Source organism: Pelmatolapia mariae, linkage group LG7 (assembly GCF_036321145.2).
Source record: "Pelmatolapia mariae isolate MD_Pm_ZW linkage group LG7, Pm_UMD_F_2, whole genome shotgun sequence".
NCBI classification, from domain to species: Eukaryota; Metazoa; Chordata; class Actinopteri; order Cichliformes; family Cichlidae; genus Pelmatolapia; species Pelmatolapia mariae.
In genome coordinates this window covers 46,560,140-46,575,973 of record NC_086233.1, presented here as the reverse complement: position 1 = coordinate 46,575,973, position 15,834 = coordinate 46,560,140, and the positions used below count along the sequence as shown (strand labels likewise).

Genomic DNA, 15,834 nt, shown 5'->3' with positions numbered 1-15,834 from the left:
AGACCTAGTATTTCCAAATCCATACTTGTATTCTTGGACTCTACATGAGTATTTTTGCATGATTCAAACTTTAAAATTATCTTTATCTTATACTTTTGTTCGGCTGTTCAGTTTAGCCTCTGTCTGAAGCAAGCCCTCTCTCTGGATGTTCTTTGTAAAAGAACTGATGTATTAATTAGTTACTTACATGTATACAAATCTCATTAGATGGCAATGTTTCTTCTAAAAGCATCTGCCACTGAGGACTGAAAAGTAATGCAATGCACTGCAGACCTGTTTAATATGCAGCTATTGTATGACTCATGTAAGAATTAAATGCTCGTCAGTTCCTACGGGTAAAAAAAGAATGGGGAACAAGAAAAGTTAGAACCGTTTAGAGTAAAAGAGAACTGAGTAGTTTTGGAATAACTACTCTACTTACTCTACTACTTACCGTGTCAGTACCAGGAAACAATACTATAGTTCAGAGAAAACTTATTTTCACTATTTTCGTGTTCTGTTCACAACCAAGAAAAACAAAGGCTCAACTTGAATCGGTGACCGCATCGCAGAAAGAGGACACAGCATCACAGTTTCAGTTTACCAGCAAGAGTTGTTTCATTGACACAGAAAATTAAATAAATATAAAAAGCTGGACATCTGACAAAAAAGAAACAAAAAGAAAGAAAGAAAGTCTGGGCCAGCCAGGCAATGTCCCGTAGGAATCAGAACTTCCCTGAACTAATGAGGCAAGAAAATTAAACCAACAAACAAAGCAGTGAAAAAAAAAACAGACTATCAAAAAGGAAAATAAATAAATAAATCCTTACAAAGAAGCCGGGGACTGGAAAACTACTCAGTCCATAAGAGAGTGTCTCATAATATATGTTATAACATAATATATATTATGTCACCCTGCATATCTAAGAAAGAGAGAAGAAATGATTAAGGGAGGAGGAAAATGCTAAAGTAAATACTGTATGTAACACTATGATTCACAGTTTGAAAATGCTAACTACTCTGCACATGAATGTAACAAACATTTTTGGGGGAGAGGGGTTACTGAAAACTAAAAATAAAAAGATACTCATCAATACCAGGATGCAACTATTTAGTTTGTGCTAGCAACTGAGAATGTGTACGCACCTTCAAATAATGAGAAACTTGTCAATCATTTATGCAGTGCAGCAATGTACTGAAATAACAATGTTATGCCAGTGGGTGCTGTTCTTTATAGTGCAATACAATGAAATCAAATGATTAATCCCCCCCACCCGCCACCGCCACCCCATTTGCAGCTATGAGAGCTGTAAGGTTTTAAGCTTGACACAGCAGGAAACTGCCACAGTTTAGACAGCATCCTAATTGTGATGTTAATGTTCTTCATCATATATCCAGGAGCTGATTCGTTATTTTGCTAACAGGGGAAGCCCACCAACCCCAATCCTATCAGCAAGCCAACATATGTGGATGGCAGGATGACAAGTTCGATGCATCCAACTAAAATTCCTACTGGTAATAGTACAGTGCATGTAATATTCTAGGAACTGTAAGTACTTTATTGTTACCTTCTTACCTAATACTGTGTTGCATTCATGCAACTAAAACCTCTTAACAAGACACTAAATGGAATACTTAAAAATAGCATTTATAGTTCATATTATATATACTTATAATATCAGAATAAACCAGGGGGTCTATCTTCACATAAGGAGAGCATGCTGACAATGATATCTGAGTCATATCTGTTATATTGCTACTTAGGATACACTCTATACTTTATACTGATTAAATCATTAAGCAATAAGCTCTTAGTTTATGTATATTTCCATGGTTCATTGTACATCATTTAAAGCCTCATAGTGGGAACATTTACATAAGCAAAAACAGCCCATTCACCACCTTTCAGTCAGGAAATTCGATTCAAGGTTGGAGTCATTTATCAAAACAATAACAGACGTGTTAGTTTTTACTGATGTAATGCTCCAACTTACTATAACTAAGCTTGATTAGAAAATCCCTGAGCTTCAGATTCCTCCTACTGACAACAACACAACATTTAGTGAACTTGAACATATACACACAGAGGATGATGTGAAAGTGTTGCAGGTTAAAATTGCCAAGCAGACAGTAATGAAGCATCAAGGATGAAGAGTTTCTTTTATCTTTGCCGTAAGTCATATTGAATGCCACTTCACAGCAGAATGCAGATATCTACGATATGTAAGTCGACAATAGTGGACAAGGCAGGACTTAGATATTTGCAAGGCTTTCCCAGTTTGCCTTGGGAATCATTAAAATGAACAAACTTAGAAAAAACAATCCAAATTGAATGAAGTTTATTCCTCTCGTAAATGAATACGCAGTCTATTTTTTAACAAACAAATTCAATTCACAGTGACTCAGAATTAGGAGGCTGTTTGTACTGATTTATAAAAGATAAGCAATTTGGATTCATAATACATAAACTGTTCACTATAGATGATGAACAGCACGGACTCACTCCTCAATGTCTCCTTCTATCACTGCCTCCGGTGCCTGTAGCTATACAGCAGCTCGTATATTTGCGTGTGACTGCCAAGCAAATTTTATGCGAGCTTTTCGAAATGTCAGTGGAAATAAAATATGAATTAGGAGTATTTTCCATCACTATGTTGAAAACAAATAAACTGGCATCCCAAATGTCAACAACGAGATCTGCAAGTACATCATAGAGAATGAGATGTGTGAACGTGATTGTTGTTACTGCTCAGTGTCACAGCTATTTCACACTTTAACCTCAAAACACAAACAAAGACACGTATACTACTATGTATACTACAGACACGTTAGACAAACTAAAACCACAACTCCTAACGAAAGCGGCAGGTGTTATTTAAACATAGAACCAGTTAGATACAAATTTTTCTATGAGAAAAACACCAATAGTTTGAATATATTTGATTTAATTGAAATTAAAAATGATACTTCTTTGTAAATAGGAGATAATTAAGTGCATTTTCGCAGTTCCAGCTCGCTCTAATTCGACGCATAATTTACAAAAATGCGTTTTTGTAATAACCACGTCTTTTATCTGTCACTGCATGCTGCACCCTCTCCACATTTGCACGACATTGAATTGTGAACAATTCAGTGGATAAAAGGATGGGGGGGGGAAAAAAGAGGTCACAGACTGTCAGGAGCAGCACATAAAGAAGCAGAGAGAAATCCACATTGTTTATTGAGAAATGACAGCCAAAGCCAGGGGGGTGGTGTACAAAGAATGAAAAGTCTCATTTTCCAACACTGATAGTCTGAAGCGGAAATGTACTGAAAAAAGAAGAGAATGAGACAAGAGGTAAACAAGGGCTAGGCAAGAGTAAACCAAATGTGACCAGTGAGCCAAAATAAAACTTCTTTGCAGTAGATTTATGCTGTCAATTAATATTTATTGATCCTTGTACTGTCAGTATGATGTAAACAGGTGACAGATTTAACGGTGCTATATTTAAATGTGCTGTGCTCATACGCAAATACAGAAGTGTGAGGTTTTTGATGTTTCGCTTCCTTTGTTGAAATGGTAATTATTATACATTATCATAAACTGGGTCTTACAGCTTCAGCTATAGCACGCAATATATAACAGTGAAGGCTATAAGCTATAAATACATTGTAACCAACAATATCTTTATAGCCTATATTTTCGAAAATATGAGAGTTAAAAACAACCAAAAACACACACAGATGATGAAACAAGTTGTAAAGAAATCAATAGTGTAGTCAAGACATATTGAGTTGGCACACTTTTATACGTATTTTTTACACGTTGGCACAGGAAAAGAGAACCTGAGGTTTATTAAAAGCCTGTTTGACTGTCGATGGCTTGTTCGACTTTTATTGGTACCATTACAATTTTGGATCTTATTTTAAAAAGACAGTACACTGACATTTTGTTTGCATCAAATGACTTGCATCAGCTTAGGCATAAACATCAACATCTTAATATTTCTCATTTTCTGTCTTCTGATACAAAAATGCTAAAGCAATGTGCTGCATTAGTACTCACATCTGAAGCTCTAATCCTCCAGTTTTTGGTACCGCTCTTTAAGCTTTATTGAGATAAAAATGTTCACATACAGAATATTTTTCTTAAAGACACAGTGACATTAAAAATACATTTGTAAGGCTGTAATCCTGCTTCAACAAGTTATTTAACTTGCAATAAGTAAAATTATCTATAATGATTGTGGAGCTTTCGACTTTGAGTCATTCAAGCATAATTCTGAATGATTTTTATTCAAACCCTCTTTCGGCTGTTGCGATCCACATATTTTAAGCCACATAGTCTACATCATAATACACAAACTAAAGATCCTCCAACCACCATTTCACTTCACTTTACAGAACATAACTTTAATCCTTTAATTCAGCCTGGAAACAGCGTCGGCCAAACTTCTCAAAACTGCAGAATCACCTCTTAGTAATTGGCTGAACGCACTACTTGGCCATTTCTGTATTTCCCGCTGCGCCGCTCGTCTTCACACGATGTCCTCTCTCATTTCCCTTTGTGCTTGTTGAAAAGAGCGTAGAGGACTTTCAAGGTTGCAGTGGTGTCCAGAGAGACAATATCTGTCACAATATTCAGAGGAGACATAAGCCACATGCAGCATCCTTAAGCCACTGAGGCGGTAAGAATATGCGGACGCTTTTTACCAGCATTAGCTAATAGCTACTCTCACAATCCATCCTAAGAGGTCATAGATCAGGAGGACAAAAAAAAACATTAGATGGAAACTTAATCAATGTGTCCTTGGTGAGATAAGATCCCTACAAAATTGCTCTCTGTTGTGAGATGCTCTGACTGAATGAATGTGACAGAAAGATCGACTTCACCATTGGCTAACCTAATTAATTCACGCAGCATGCTCTCATTTTAGGCCCTGAGAGCTGGGATTCCTCATTCAGTGGCTGCAATTATGCCGTTAATTAAAAAGACACTAAAAATGAATTAAATTACCCACTCGCTCCTGGCACAGATTAATTGTGCTAGTCCTTACATTAACAGTTATCGTGTCGAGGATTTATTTTACAATTACAGGCTCTGTGGCTGGGAGGCAATATGGTGGGACAGCTTTAGCGATCTAAAGAGAGGAAGATTCAAGTTTAGAGGGAAGTTCCTCCTGTCAATAGCGCATCTGCAGGGAAGTGGAGTGAATCTGTTTGCCACTGATTGATTCCCACACTTAGAGGAGTCAGTAACTCACCCGGTCACCTGCTTGATTTCACTCTCCGCCTTATGGAATGATGTAGTCTATGTGACCGAAGGAAATTACCCAAACACACACATAAGCGTTGCTGGTGGCATACGATGTAGTCATACACATGAACCCACCACAGATTTATGCTTTAAACTTGAAAATAAACTAAAACGAATGCTGTAGCTTTATGACTTCCTAGAATTTGAACCTTTTTATGTGTACATGTGGCCATTAGAGATCATGAGTATATGTCAAAGAAAGTAGGCATCTTGCATGCAAAATAACATAACATCCATGAGGGCTACCTACAACAACGTCACAAGCAAACAGTGATTGGCTGTAAGTGGCTTACAACAACAAGCCTACACCATTAAAAACAGCCCCCAAACACACAAACATGATACTTTGTTATAATAAAAAACTAACTTAAACATACAAAACCTTGATCTGGTCCTTGATCTAATATTGACAAAAATTATGTTTGTAAATATTGAATACAGCTGATTACACACTGTAAAATTCACTAAAGCTGCCATTAATCCATCCATTTTCTGCTGCTTATCTGGGTCTGGGTTGCAGTTTAAGCAGAGAAGCCCAGAGCTCCCGTCTACCCCAGCCTCCTCCTCCAACTCATCCAGATGGGGGGACACCAAGGTGTTCCCATGCTACCTAAGAGATGTAATGCCTTCAGCTTGCCCTAGCTTCGCTCTGAGGCCTTCTCCTGATAGGATATGCCTGAACCACCTTGATTAGTTGGCCCTTCGGATACCCGAACCACTTCAACTGTCTCTTTTCCATGTGAAATATTTGCAGCAGTCTTCAGTAAGACAGATAACACAAATTCATTCAGATAAACACCCGCACATTGATATAGCCTAGTAAAAGTAACAGTAAGGATCAATCTCTGTGTCCAATCATCTATAGTGATACTCATCATGGCACGAGCGGCGCTCATTCATATTCAGCACGCTATTCCATCTCCCTCTCCAAAACACTCTCAAACTCTCACTCCACGGTGTAGAGCAGATTAATTCAGCAATCCCCTTCCTTGCATGACATACAAACACATTTTAGCATTTTTTCCGTCATCCAGATAAATTCTCCTGATAAAGGGCATCATCACTGAATTAGTTTGACATTGGTGTCTTGGAGCGCTGTAGGATTTCATTTTTTTTTTATGGTAACGATCATTTTATCTGCAGGCCTTTTTTCTTCTTCATCATCTGTGCCTGGCATTTCAATCTCAGTAAAACAGTCATGAACAAGTTCTGAGTGTGTTATGTGTGAACAAAGTGGATTTGTCTCACCTTGTGGGTCAACATTGGAGAGCTGAAAGCCTGTATCCTTCAAGAGGTCCAAGGCCAAGGTGACATTATGAAGCTAGAATTTTTTGAAAAAACAACAAAATTTTTTTCAAATGAGAAAATATATAAAATTCAGCTATGAACCACACTTATTGTAAGACTATATCACATACAACAAAGGCTATATTCTACCTCACTTTTGGTAAAAAAGTTGACTCTGTAACAATAGTAGAGATATTTATTGAATAAACTGTACTTTAGTGCTGAACTTACAATTATGAAGTGCTTTAACTTTAAATTTGAAGATTTCCATTTTATAATACTTGTGTATTTTATTCCACTATGATAATATACTACAAGCCTTTTGTACTCTGGTGCTTTTATCTCATAGTAATAGCTATAGCTACTAATTACTTTTAAAATCATACATCTATTTTCTTAAATGCTTTCCCAACTAGGGGCATGGGAGGGCTGGAGCCTGTCCCAGCTAACATCTGGCACACAGTATGCCCTGGAGTATTATACAACCCTGGAAATGTTAGTGGTCCATCACAGGACCAGCACAGAGAAACAGACAACCATTCACACCAACTACAGCTAATTCAGAATCACAAAATAACCTGACATTTATGTCTTTAAACATACCTAGGAGCAAACTGAAGGAAACCCAAGGAGGCACAGGGACAACATACAAATTCAATTCAATTACATTTTACAATTCAGTGGATAAAAGGATGGGGGGGATAGAGCTATCACTTTTTCATACTCATTCTATTGCTTCAATTTAAGAACCATGACACAGTCGTAATTATGTACCCACTTTTATTATGGGGACCGTATAATATTCATTTGATCATATCATATCTTTTAATGGGCACTGTTCTGGATTATGTTTTAGTACTGTATCCAAGTGATCGGCTGGGAATTAGATTAGATTACTTCAAATCAGATGATCAGATGAAAAAGTGTACTTCATTCCTAACACTTGTGAACTGAATAAAGGAATTTGTGTGAATGCGTGCACTGCACCAAAAATAAAATAATAATACGTTTGAACAAAATTGTGAGTTATATTTTGAGAGAATAAAGCTTTGAATGTGGCATGAATCCATATATGTGAATCTATACTTTACCATCTCAGAGTCACTGACAGGGGTCAGGTTGAAGTCAAAGAGCGGGATGAAAAAACCCTCCAACTGTCCGATCAGCAGCAGCAGAATCACACCATCAGCAAACTGGACAGCAAACCCACAGAGCATTGGAACATTGAAAGTGATAAGGGAAGTAATCACTGAGTCTATTTTTATCAAAAGAAAGCCTGTAAGCAGTAGAAGGTTTCCAGCTGTTGGTGTATACCTGTTTGTCCATATCTATCACCTGCAGACCCAGAGATGATATATGCTGGTTGACAAAGTGTACCAGGGCCTACAACAGAGAAATTATAAAACTGTGCAGTTTGAAATGCAACTTGACAATTTAAGGTATCTTCATCAAAACCAGAAGCATTAGTTGGAATGATTAATATATCAGACTCTTAAAGTAATACATCTAAACTTGTTCATTCTGCACCTGGTGTAGCTCACTCGAAATCAAGGAAAGGATTAGTCAGCCAGCAAAAAACGACTGCATCAAAGCATGCTAAGATTGTTATAATTATTACATTCAGCATCATTCATAATATAATAATAACTGTATTGTATCTTTATTTTGAACATGTTAAAATAGTATAACAACAACAGAGAATATGAAAACATATATTATTATTATTATTATTATTATTAATATCCCTGAGACCTAAAATATCAGCCTCTTTGTGGTGCTACAATAAACAGAAGAGGAATGACAAATATCTACAAACAATTTGAGTGGCAGGTTGACCAACTGACAAACATGGCCGTTCATAAACCATGGTGGTAGGCAAATATTTCTTTGTGTTAACTTTTAAAATATGAGATTTTTTTTTGTCTCTTTCTCTCCGTGAGCTACTTTGTGTCAGCCTATAGCTAATTTCAGACTTTGTTGTCCTGTATTTCAGCTGTTCTCACAACTCTTGCATTTAGTTTGTGTTCAGGCGTTTAGTTATCTATCTTAGTCAAATATTGGAACTTCTGGCTCCAAAATCCTAAAATCGAGTCTTCAAAACAGGATTTCACTAACCCATGAGCGTTGTCATGGTGCCTACTTCCATTTTTTACATGCAGTCTGTGAAAATTATTTGATTTTTTTTTTTTTTTTTTTAAAAAGATCATGCTCAACAGTATTTGAAAATCATCTTTTGCAAGAAGGCCAAAAAGCCTTACAAACACATTGGATTAAGAGTCCCGTCCTTCACCAGCCAGCTCTGTTCATCTGCCGTGTATTGAAGGTTCAGATCAGGCAACAAACACACAGCGTGACATTTATCATTTGTGTTAACACCACTGGAGTTCCTCTCTCTCTAGAGATGAGAAAGTCAACACCTTTAAAAAATCTCGGCACTTCTTTACTTTTTCTGGTGTCCTTGTTATACCTTTTTCACTGTGTTGACCTTGTGAGCCTCAAGCTTCAGCAGTTGCTCGATGGGATCTTCCCCTGGGTGACCAGACAGCCAAAAAAATGTGTTAGTAGGCTGTAATGCTTTTTGGATGACATTCAAGATGTCACATCAGCTCAACCTCTGACCACTCTCACTCACTTTCAGTATTGCTGAGGGAGTCTGTGTCGCTGCTGAAAAGGCAAAAAGGATTTATATATATATATGAGGTGAGTTTTTCTTCACATTTACAGGATCACACGAGGCAGTAAGCACCTCACCTTCCCTCTGTTAAGATTTCCACTTGCACATCTGATTTGATTCCACTTTTGCTGACCTGGGTGTACAGCACACCACAATGAGCAACAATTACACAAAGTGTGTCTGAAACCATCCTGGAGCAAAAGAAAACATGCCAAAGTTTGACAAGAACAACTTACTTCTACGACTACAACTTCAATCTTCACATCAGACGGCAAATCCAATTCAGGTTGGAAACATCTCACCATGGCAACAAGCAGATGAAGGGTGGCCAGAAGGTCTTTGTTGTGGATGACTGACAGGTAAACAGCAGAGGACCAGACACACACAAAAGAAAAATCAGCCGATGTGATCCAACTCTCTGCTACCAAGTATGCACACAAAGCAGGGCACGAGTGTCTTTGATAAATAAGAAACTGACACTTGGCCCCATAACCTACTTACCATTGAGTACTCACCAGTAGCTATTTTCAATATCAATCCAGTTTTCAGCAAATCTAAACAATAGTAGTTCTTTTTATCTATTTATGTCTTCACTCTGTAAGTAAAGCTTTCTCCACAGCTAATGATCGGAGCACTCCCATTAAGAACAACTCCATGATGACCCTGTTAGACAATATTACCATATTATATTAACCTTCTTGGTAATATATTATCCTTATTATTACTCCTGTTGCCTAACATTAAAAGCTTTCAACTGGTAATGCACCTACAGCCCTATTTTTAGATTTTAAACAAATTAAGAGCAACAAGCTGCAAATCGGATAAACTGATGTTTTATTCAGAATAAATCCGATGTTTGACATGAGATATTTTACTCTTTTATGAAAACTGTTAGCTCAGCTGCTGCCATCAAATTCAAAATGACCTTATTTTTCTTAACTTCTTAACTTTCTCAGTTCAAAATTGTATTTTCCATTGTGAATAAAATATGGGTTTATGAGATTTGGAAATCATTGGATTCGGTTTTTATTTACATTTTACACTGTACACTAACTTTGTTTGAATTGGGGTTGTACTACAAAACAAGACATGGTCATTTTAGGGACCTTTTTTGCTTGCAGATGAGAGAAACTGAAAAAGGCAGGAAGACAGTTTCACAACTCCAGATCCTAAGCAATGCCATTGTGCTTGCGACCATATTTTGATTCGGTATTGTTATCTCTAGAATAAAACTGCACACTGCTGACAGCAGTAAACATGATTGTCACCAAATCATGTTTAACTTTTAGTTAGCACTCGCACAGATTAGTCTTTTTTGATACGTTTCCCTGTCTTCTATTTGGATTCACCCTGAACAAAACACAAAGGAAGGCAATGAAAGAAAGTGAAATAATTGTAGTCAAGAATCTGACAGCTGCCCTGCCAGGTTATGTTGTGTCAGGCCAAGAAAGACAATTTTAGGTAAAGTGTTGAACAGTCTATAAGGTTTTTCTCTGCATAACCAAGCAACCAGCACTGACATGTGATTAAAATGAAACCCTATAATGTCAGGAAATTTTATCTCCACCAAAATCCCGCACAGTTGGTGTAAGCTTACATGGTACCCTTGTGATAGCACCAAATCCTGTTGAAATGAGAGGGTTGCCAGAAGAGAACATTTGTTGACTTGTTGCTTTGTTTGCGAAGCCCAGTCAGCAGCATGACTCACGTTTGACGTTCCATTTGATCTGACTGCTGTCCTGCGTGCCCAGTCTCTTGTCCAGCTCCTCCATGATTATTTCCAGCTTGCGGATCTGAGCTGTGCTGGTCAGCGCTATCTCTTCCACATTCAAATGCATGTCGGCCAACCTGGCTGAAGAAATCAAGAAACAACCGAGTATCATTATAGGGTCTGACTGACAACAACTTCCAGCTTTTTAACATAATATCTGTTTGTTTTTCATCCTCTCAGTCAAATCATTATCAAATGAAAGTAAGTATGATTAATGAAATATCAAATATTCATTATCTCACACAGCAGGTGATGAAGTACCAGTCCATCATACACATCCTCCTCCAGACTCTGAACAACGATGTGCTCGGGTTTCAAAGTCTTATTGATCCAATCAACCAGTGCCTACCGAGATATAATTCATCACACGGTCAGAGAAATTATCCGCTTTCATCTTCTTGCATACATTTTTCCTTTGCCAGTGTTGCAGATGAAGAAAAAAAACAGCAAGAGACCCTGTTTTTAAAGATTGTGTTTTTGGATCCCGAAACAGATAATAATAATAATGCAAGATACAAGTACTCATCTAAAAGAAAGCTTATATTTCACTTGTTTTCCTCTCAAATTTACATATAAGACGTCAGAATTATTTCAATTTTTCATTTGTGTGAAACATTAGCGCTGCCCTCTTTACAACAATATGTTTAAAATTCTGATCCAGCAGACTCTGCTGGCTCCTCGCCGTGACATCTGTCTCCCATCTTCTCTTATAATTATGCTCATTAAAATTTCACCGATCCTCACACCTTATTCCTGTATGTAGCCCACTAAAGACACAAAGGTAATCTCAGATCTGTGGCTGTCCAGGACGGGCGTTTGATGTTACAGTAAATGTGAAATAGAAGAAAGCGAATCCGACATGTGCAAGGCAGGGATTCATTTCTTACCTCCTTCAGCTTTTCAAGTTTGGGGTCTTTTAAAGATGTTGGTTGTATGAGTTTCCTCTTCTCCCCTGTAATGGACATGAAAACAAAACTGCGCTAGTCTCTTACGTCACCCAAAGTGCATCTGATAGCTCTCTTTAGAATTTCTGCTTTGAATATTTCAATGATAGGCTTTACATGTTTTGGCAGTATCCCTATGTTTGCAACTTATTCACATATACATATACTTTGAGGTTGGCCATTTTCAAATGCATTCCCTTCATACATCCAGCCCTCCCGAGGCAACATAGAAATCAGCAGAGCCCGTAAAGCGGTTTCGGTTAGTCTAATCTATCTCGGCAGAACTTCTAACTTGGCAATATAATTAAGCTGCGAGAATCATAATTTTATGTGGAGTATGGATCAAAGAATTATCCGAAATGTATTGCTTTACTTAGAAAGACAAGCCCACTCCAACTCTGCTGTATGGAGCGTCTTGCATCTTTATGCTTATGCTTTTGAATTGTGGCCAATTTCAGCTCCCAACTGAACTGCTTTCTCGATGAAGTCGGTGTTTTATAAACCCATCATACGGTACACAAAAACTTTGATACTAGCCGGGGAACATAGTGGAGGATTCAGCAAATTAAAAACCAGATATTCACCCCAGGAGGTGGCAGAGACCAGAGCACACCAGATTTCACATGAAAGAGAATACTGGACCTAAACTCATTTCCTCCATGTCTGCTAAATGTGTAAATGAGCAACTGTCACCTTTCAAGTTCACAACATCAGTGCCCCAAATGATCTGAAGGTCATGTCCTGCAGGTTTAAATGATTACAGATAAACTGGACACGTCTATATTCATTATCCTCATTATGTAATATTGGCGAAAGTCTAATAGAAATGCACAAGGCAGACACGATTTTCAATATGAGGTCACTGGGATGATCTTTTACATGTGCCACATGAATCACTGATGACTAAGACTGACCTTTTAAGTAAATGCAAACATACCCTGAAAAGACTCAAGTTCCACAGGCTCTTCTTCTTTCTGATAATTAAAGATGTTCTCCTCCATCATTCCTCTGCAAAGTGATATCTTCACCTCTGCTGACCTGTCAACACATTTACATAAAATTACAACAAACTACGGGAATTTCTAATACACAGTGTATGATATCAATACAAGATTAAGCAGGGTTCTCAAAGTTTTAAAGATCGAATAGCGGTGTACCCCTCTTCTCTTCTTCCAGCTCAGAGGACGATTTACATTAGAAACTATTGTTTTTATATATTTATTAAGTATTGGTGAGGTAGAACTTCTTGACACCAGCTGATTTTGTTTGGGGGTGGGGGGGGGGGGGGGGGGGGGGTGTTAAATTGTTACCACAAGCTTCCATTGGATGTGGATCTAAAAAAAAAATCCCTGCATGCAAACAAGAGGCAAACCAGACATTTTTCTGCATGGGCCCAGAAGAACATCTACAAAAACAGTGCTGTAAACTCCATTGTTCCATCTACAAATCAAATTTTAAAAAGATTTCCATGCAAAATAAATGAGTTTGGACTCATTTGGACAGAGGTGATGTCTTGTGGTCTACCAATTAAAACTGTACATTTTTTTAGACATGAATACAACATCTGGATTAAAGAGAACATGAACCATTCATGTAAACAGCAAACAGCAAACTTGCAAACTTTAAGAAGGGTTTATTAATGCTAAAAGGTAGTTTCATTTTTGCAATCCAGATGTCCTTTTCAAGAAGACCCTGCCTATTTTGGCTAGACAAAGTCAAACCACACTCTGCACAACAGCATGACTCCTTATTAAAATAGTCCAGATGGTAAAATCACCTTCCTCTAGTCAGAATAGTCAACTATTGAAAAATATTGGGACCGTTCAATTTCCTACTTTGATGTAAAATACAAAGAGGAAGATAATAATTCTATTTCAAGCAAGAACAGAAAAACATTTTACTTTCAATCAGTTGGTCTTAAGACTTACCACATGCTTGAAATGTTATTAAAAGACACCCAGCAGGAAACATAGCCCTAATATAACCTCTTCCAAAGCATGTTGCTGGCTTCAAATTCAAAATGTGCATCTCTTTTTTTTTAAACACTTTGCAGTTTTACTATTTGTCTTTGCACCCCAAAGGCAAGGTTTAAAGGATGTGCAAATCACTGAATTCTGCTTTCATCACAATACACAATTTGTACACATTTTGTTCCAACTTTCTCAGGGGGGAAAGTGGGTTGTAAAGCACAGAAGAATGAAGAAACACTTTCTCCATGAATATGTTTGGCAGAAAATACTCTCAGTGGTGCCTCAGTAAGTGTCTGGAGCCATACTGCTCAATTTTCAGCTGGTTTTGAGGACTGACCAGCAGTGAAAAATGCCGGCTGTAATGGCAGACAGCTTACCTTTGAGAGGAAATCTTGTATCTCAGAATTGTTGCTTTTAAAGTACAAAGAAAAAAACAGCCTTGTGCTCAGCTCAGCCACACAGAACTTCTAATGCAGGTATATTACTCTGACTGAAGGTGTTACACGTTTCTAAAAACACAGAGAAAGACAGAATCTGATCGGGTTTGGAATCGATCTGGTCCAAAACACGTTAGACCAAAACAGGAAGCCATTTAACTTCCTCACTTCTTTTTTTCCCTTTTCTTTTTTTTTCTCAATGGCAAACTCATCAGATCAAGAACTTCAGGTCCCTGCAGAGTTACAGGGGCTAGTCTTGTTTCTGTGAACATTTTGAATCATATAGTCTGAGACAAAGCACAGCAAACACATAAAGCAACACATTCTGACAAAACAGACGTGACCTGGAGCTTGTCAAACGGTTGTTTCCTGGATCTGTGGAACAGAAACGCCTCGGTGAGCAACTTCTCTTTCTCTGGGTGTTTAGATTGTGTGTGGCTTCCTTTTCCTGAGGTTGACAGTAACTTTCAAACAAGGTCATAAACAAAAAGTCTTTTTGAATAAGCTTACCTTCAGCACTCTGGGAGCGACTCGGCAGAAATGTGTGACTTCTGCTGAATTGAGTTCCTTAGCTGATGTCAACTCCACAAACTGTCAAAACAGCGATATATCAGAAGTGGAGGGCTGCACTCAATCTGAATAGAGACTCTTGTTATTTCTATCAATGCAAAGGTCTGGCTGTACTCAATTTCAAACTGTTGGCTTGAAAGAAAATAACATGTCACAGGGTTGAAAAGGAAGATAAGCGCATGAGAGGATGTGGCAGAGAAGAAGATAGCACTTCCTCTTTTTGATATTGGCTTCGACGCCGAGCGTTTTCTGATAGGGGCGTTTATGCTCTGTGACACGAACCCTGGATAAGACTTTAATAATAAGTAGTCATTGAGCGAACAAGAACAGGGAAGACTCTTGGGTATAAGTGTATTGTTTTGAAAACTACACTTCAGGAGGGCCGTGAGAAGCGTGACACTCAGAGGCCTGAACCACTCAGGCTCGACTCACACGTCTCCATCTGTGACCACCCGGATCAATTTGCCGTCATCTGGTCTCCAGCCTTCTCGGTTACACAACAAACACATTAAAAGGAAAAGAAAAAGAAAAGCAAAGATAGACAACAAAACAACGACCTCTGTCTGTGCACTGGCCTTGTTGAAGAAAAGAAAAAGGACCACCCATCAGTCAGACGAGGGGCAATTTAGGGGATGTGGAAGGTTACCATAGCAACAAAGGAACGAGACAAGAAAATAAAGGCCTAAAATAAACCTATAATTCCTTTAGCTAAACCCAAATTGAAGGAACTGTCTGTTCAAAAGCCAATCTCGCTCAGAAAGCCAAAGCAAATTTAACCTATCTCACAAGCAATAGATAAAATAAAATTCCCATTCTGCTTGATTCCACACATTTATTTTTCTGATAGCCTAGATTAAACAGAAAAAGAAAAAAAGAAAAGAAAATTCAGACACACACTGGTGAACC

The 15,834-nt window shown here is 37.9% G+C and overlaps 1 protein-coding gene across 2 annotated transcripts; it reads right to left on the bottom strand.

Moving 5' to 3' along the window:
• Positions 1–3,141: 3,141 nt before the first annotated feature.
• parvg (parvin, gamma) lies at positions 3,142–15,128 on the bottom strand. 2 transcript variants are annotated; one of them, XM_063481003.1, is made up of 14 exons: positions 14,869–15,128; positions 14,299–14,430; positions 12,889–12,989; positions 11,895–11,959; positions 11,250–11,352; positions 10,945–11,088; positions 9,473–9,588; positions 9,314–9,369; positions 9,195–9,226; positions 9,030–9,091; positions 7,877–7,945; positions 7,654–7,755; positions 6,524–6,596; positions 3,142–4,587 (listed from the first exon to the last, which is right to left on the bottom strand). In XM_063481003.1, exons 3-14 carry the CDS (start codon positions 12,953–12,955, stop codon positions 4,514–4,516), a joined length of 963 nt encoding a protein of 320 aa, XP_063337073.1. In that variant the 5' UTR covers positions 12,956–12,989; positions 14,299–14,430; positions 14,869–15,128; the 3' UTR covers positions 3,142–4,513. The 2 variants fall into 2 exon arrangements, with proteins under 2 accessions (XP_063337073.1, XP_063337072.1); XM_063481002.1 differs by lacking the exon at positions 14,299–14,430 and having other exon boundaries at positions 3,143–4,587.
• Positions 15,129–15,834: the final 706 nt, after the last annotated feature.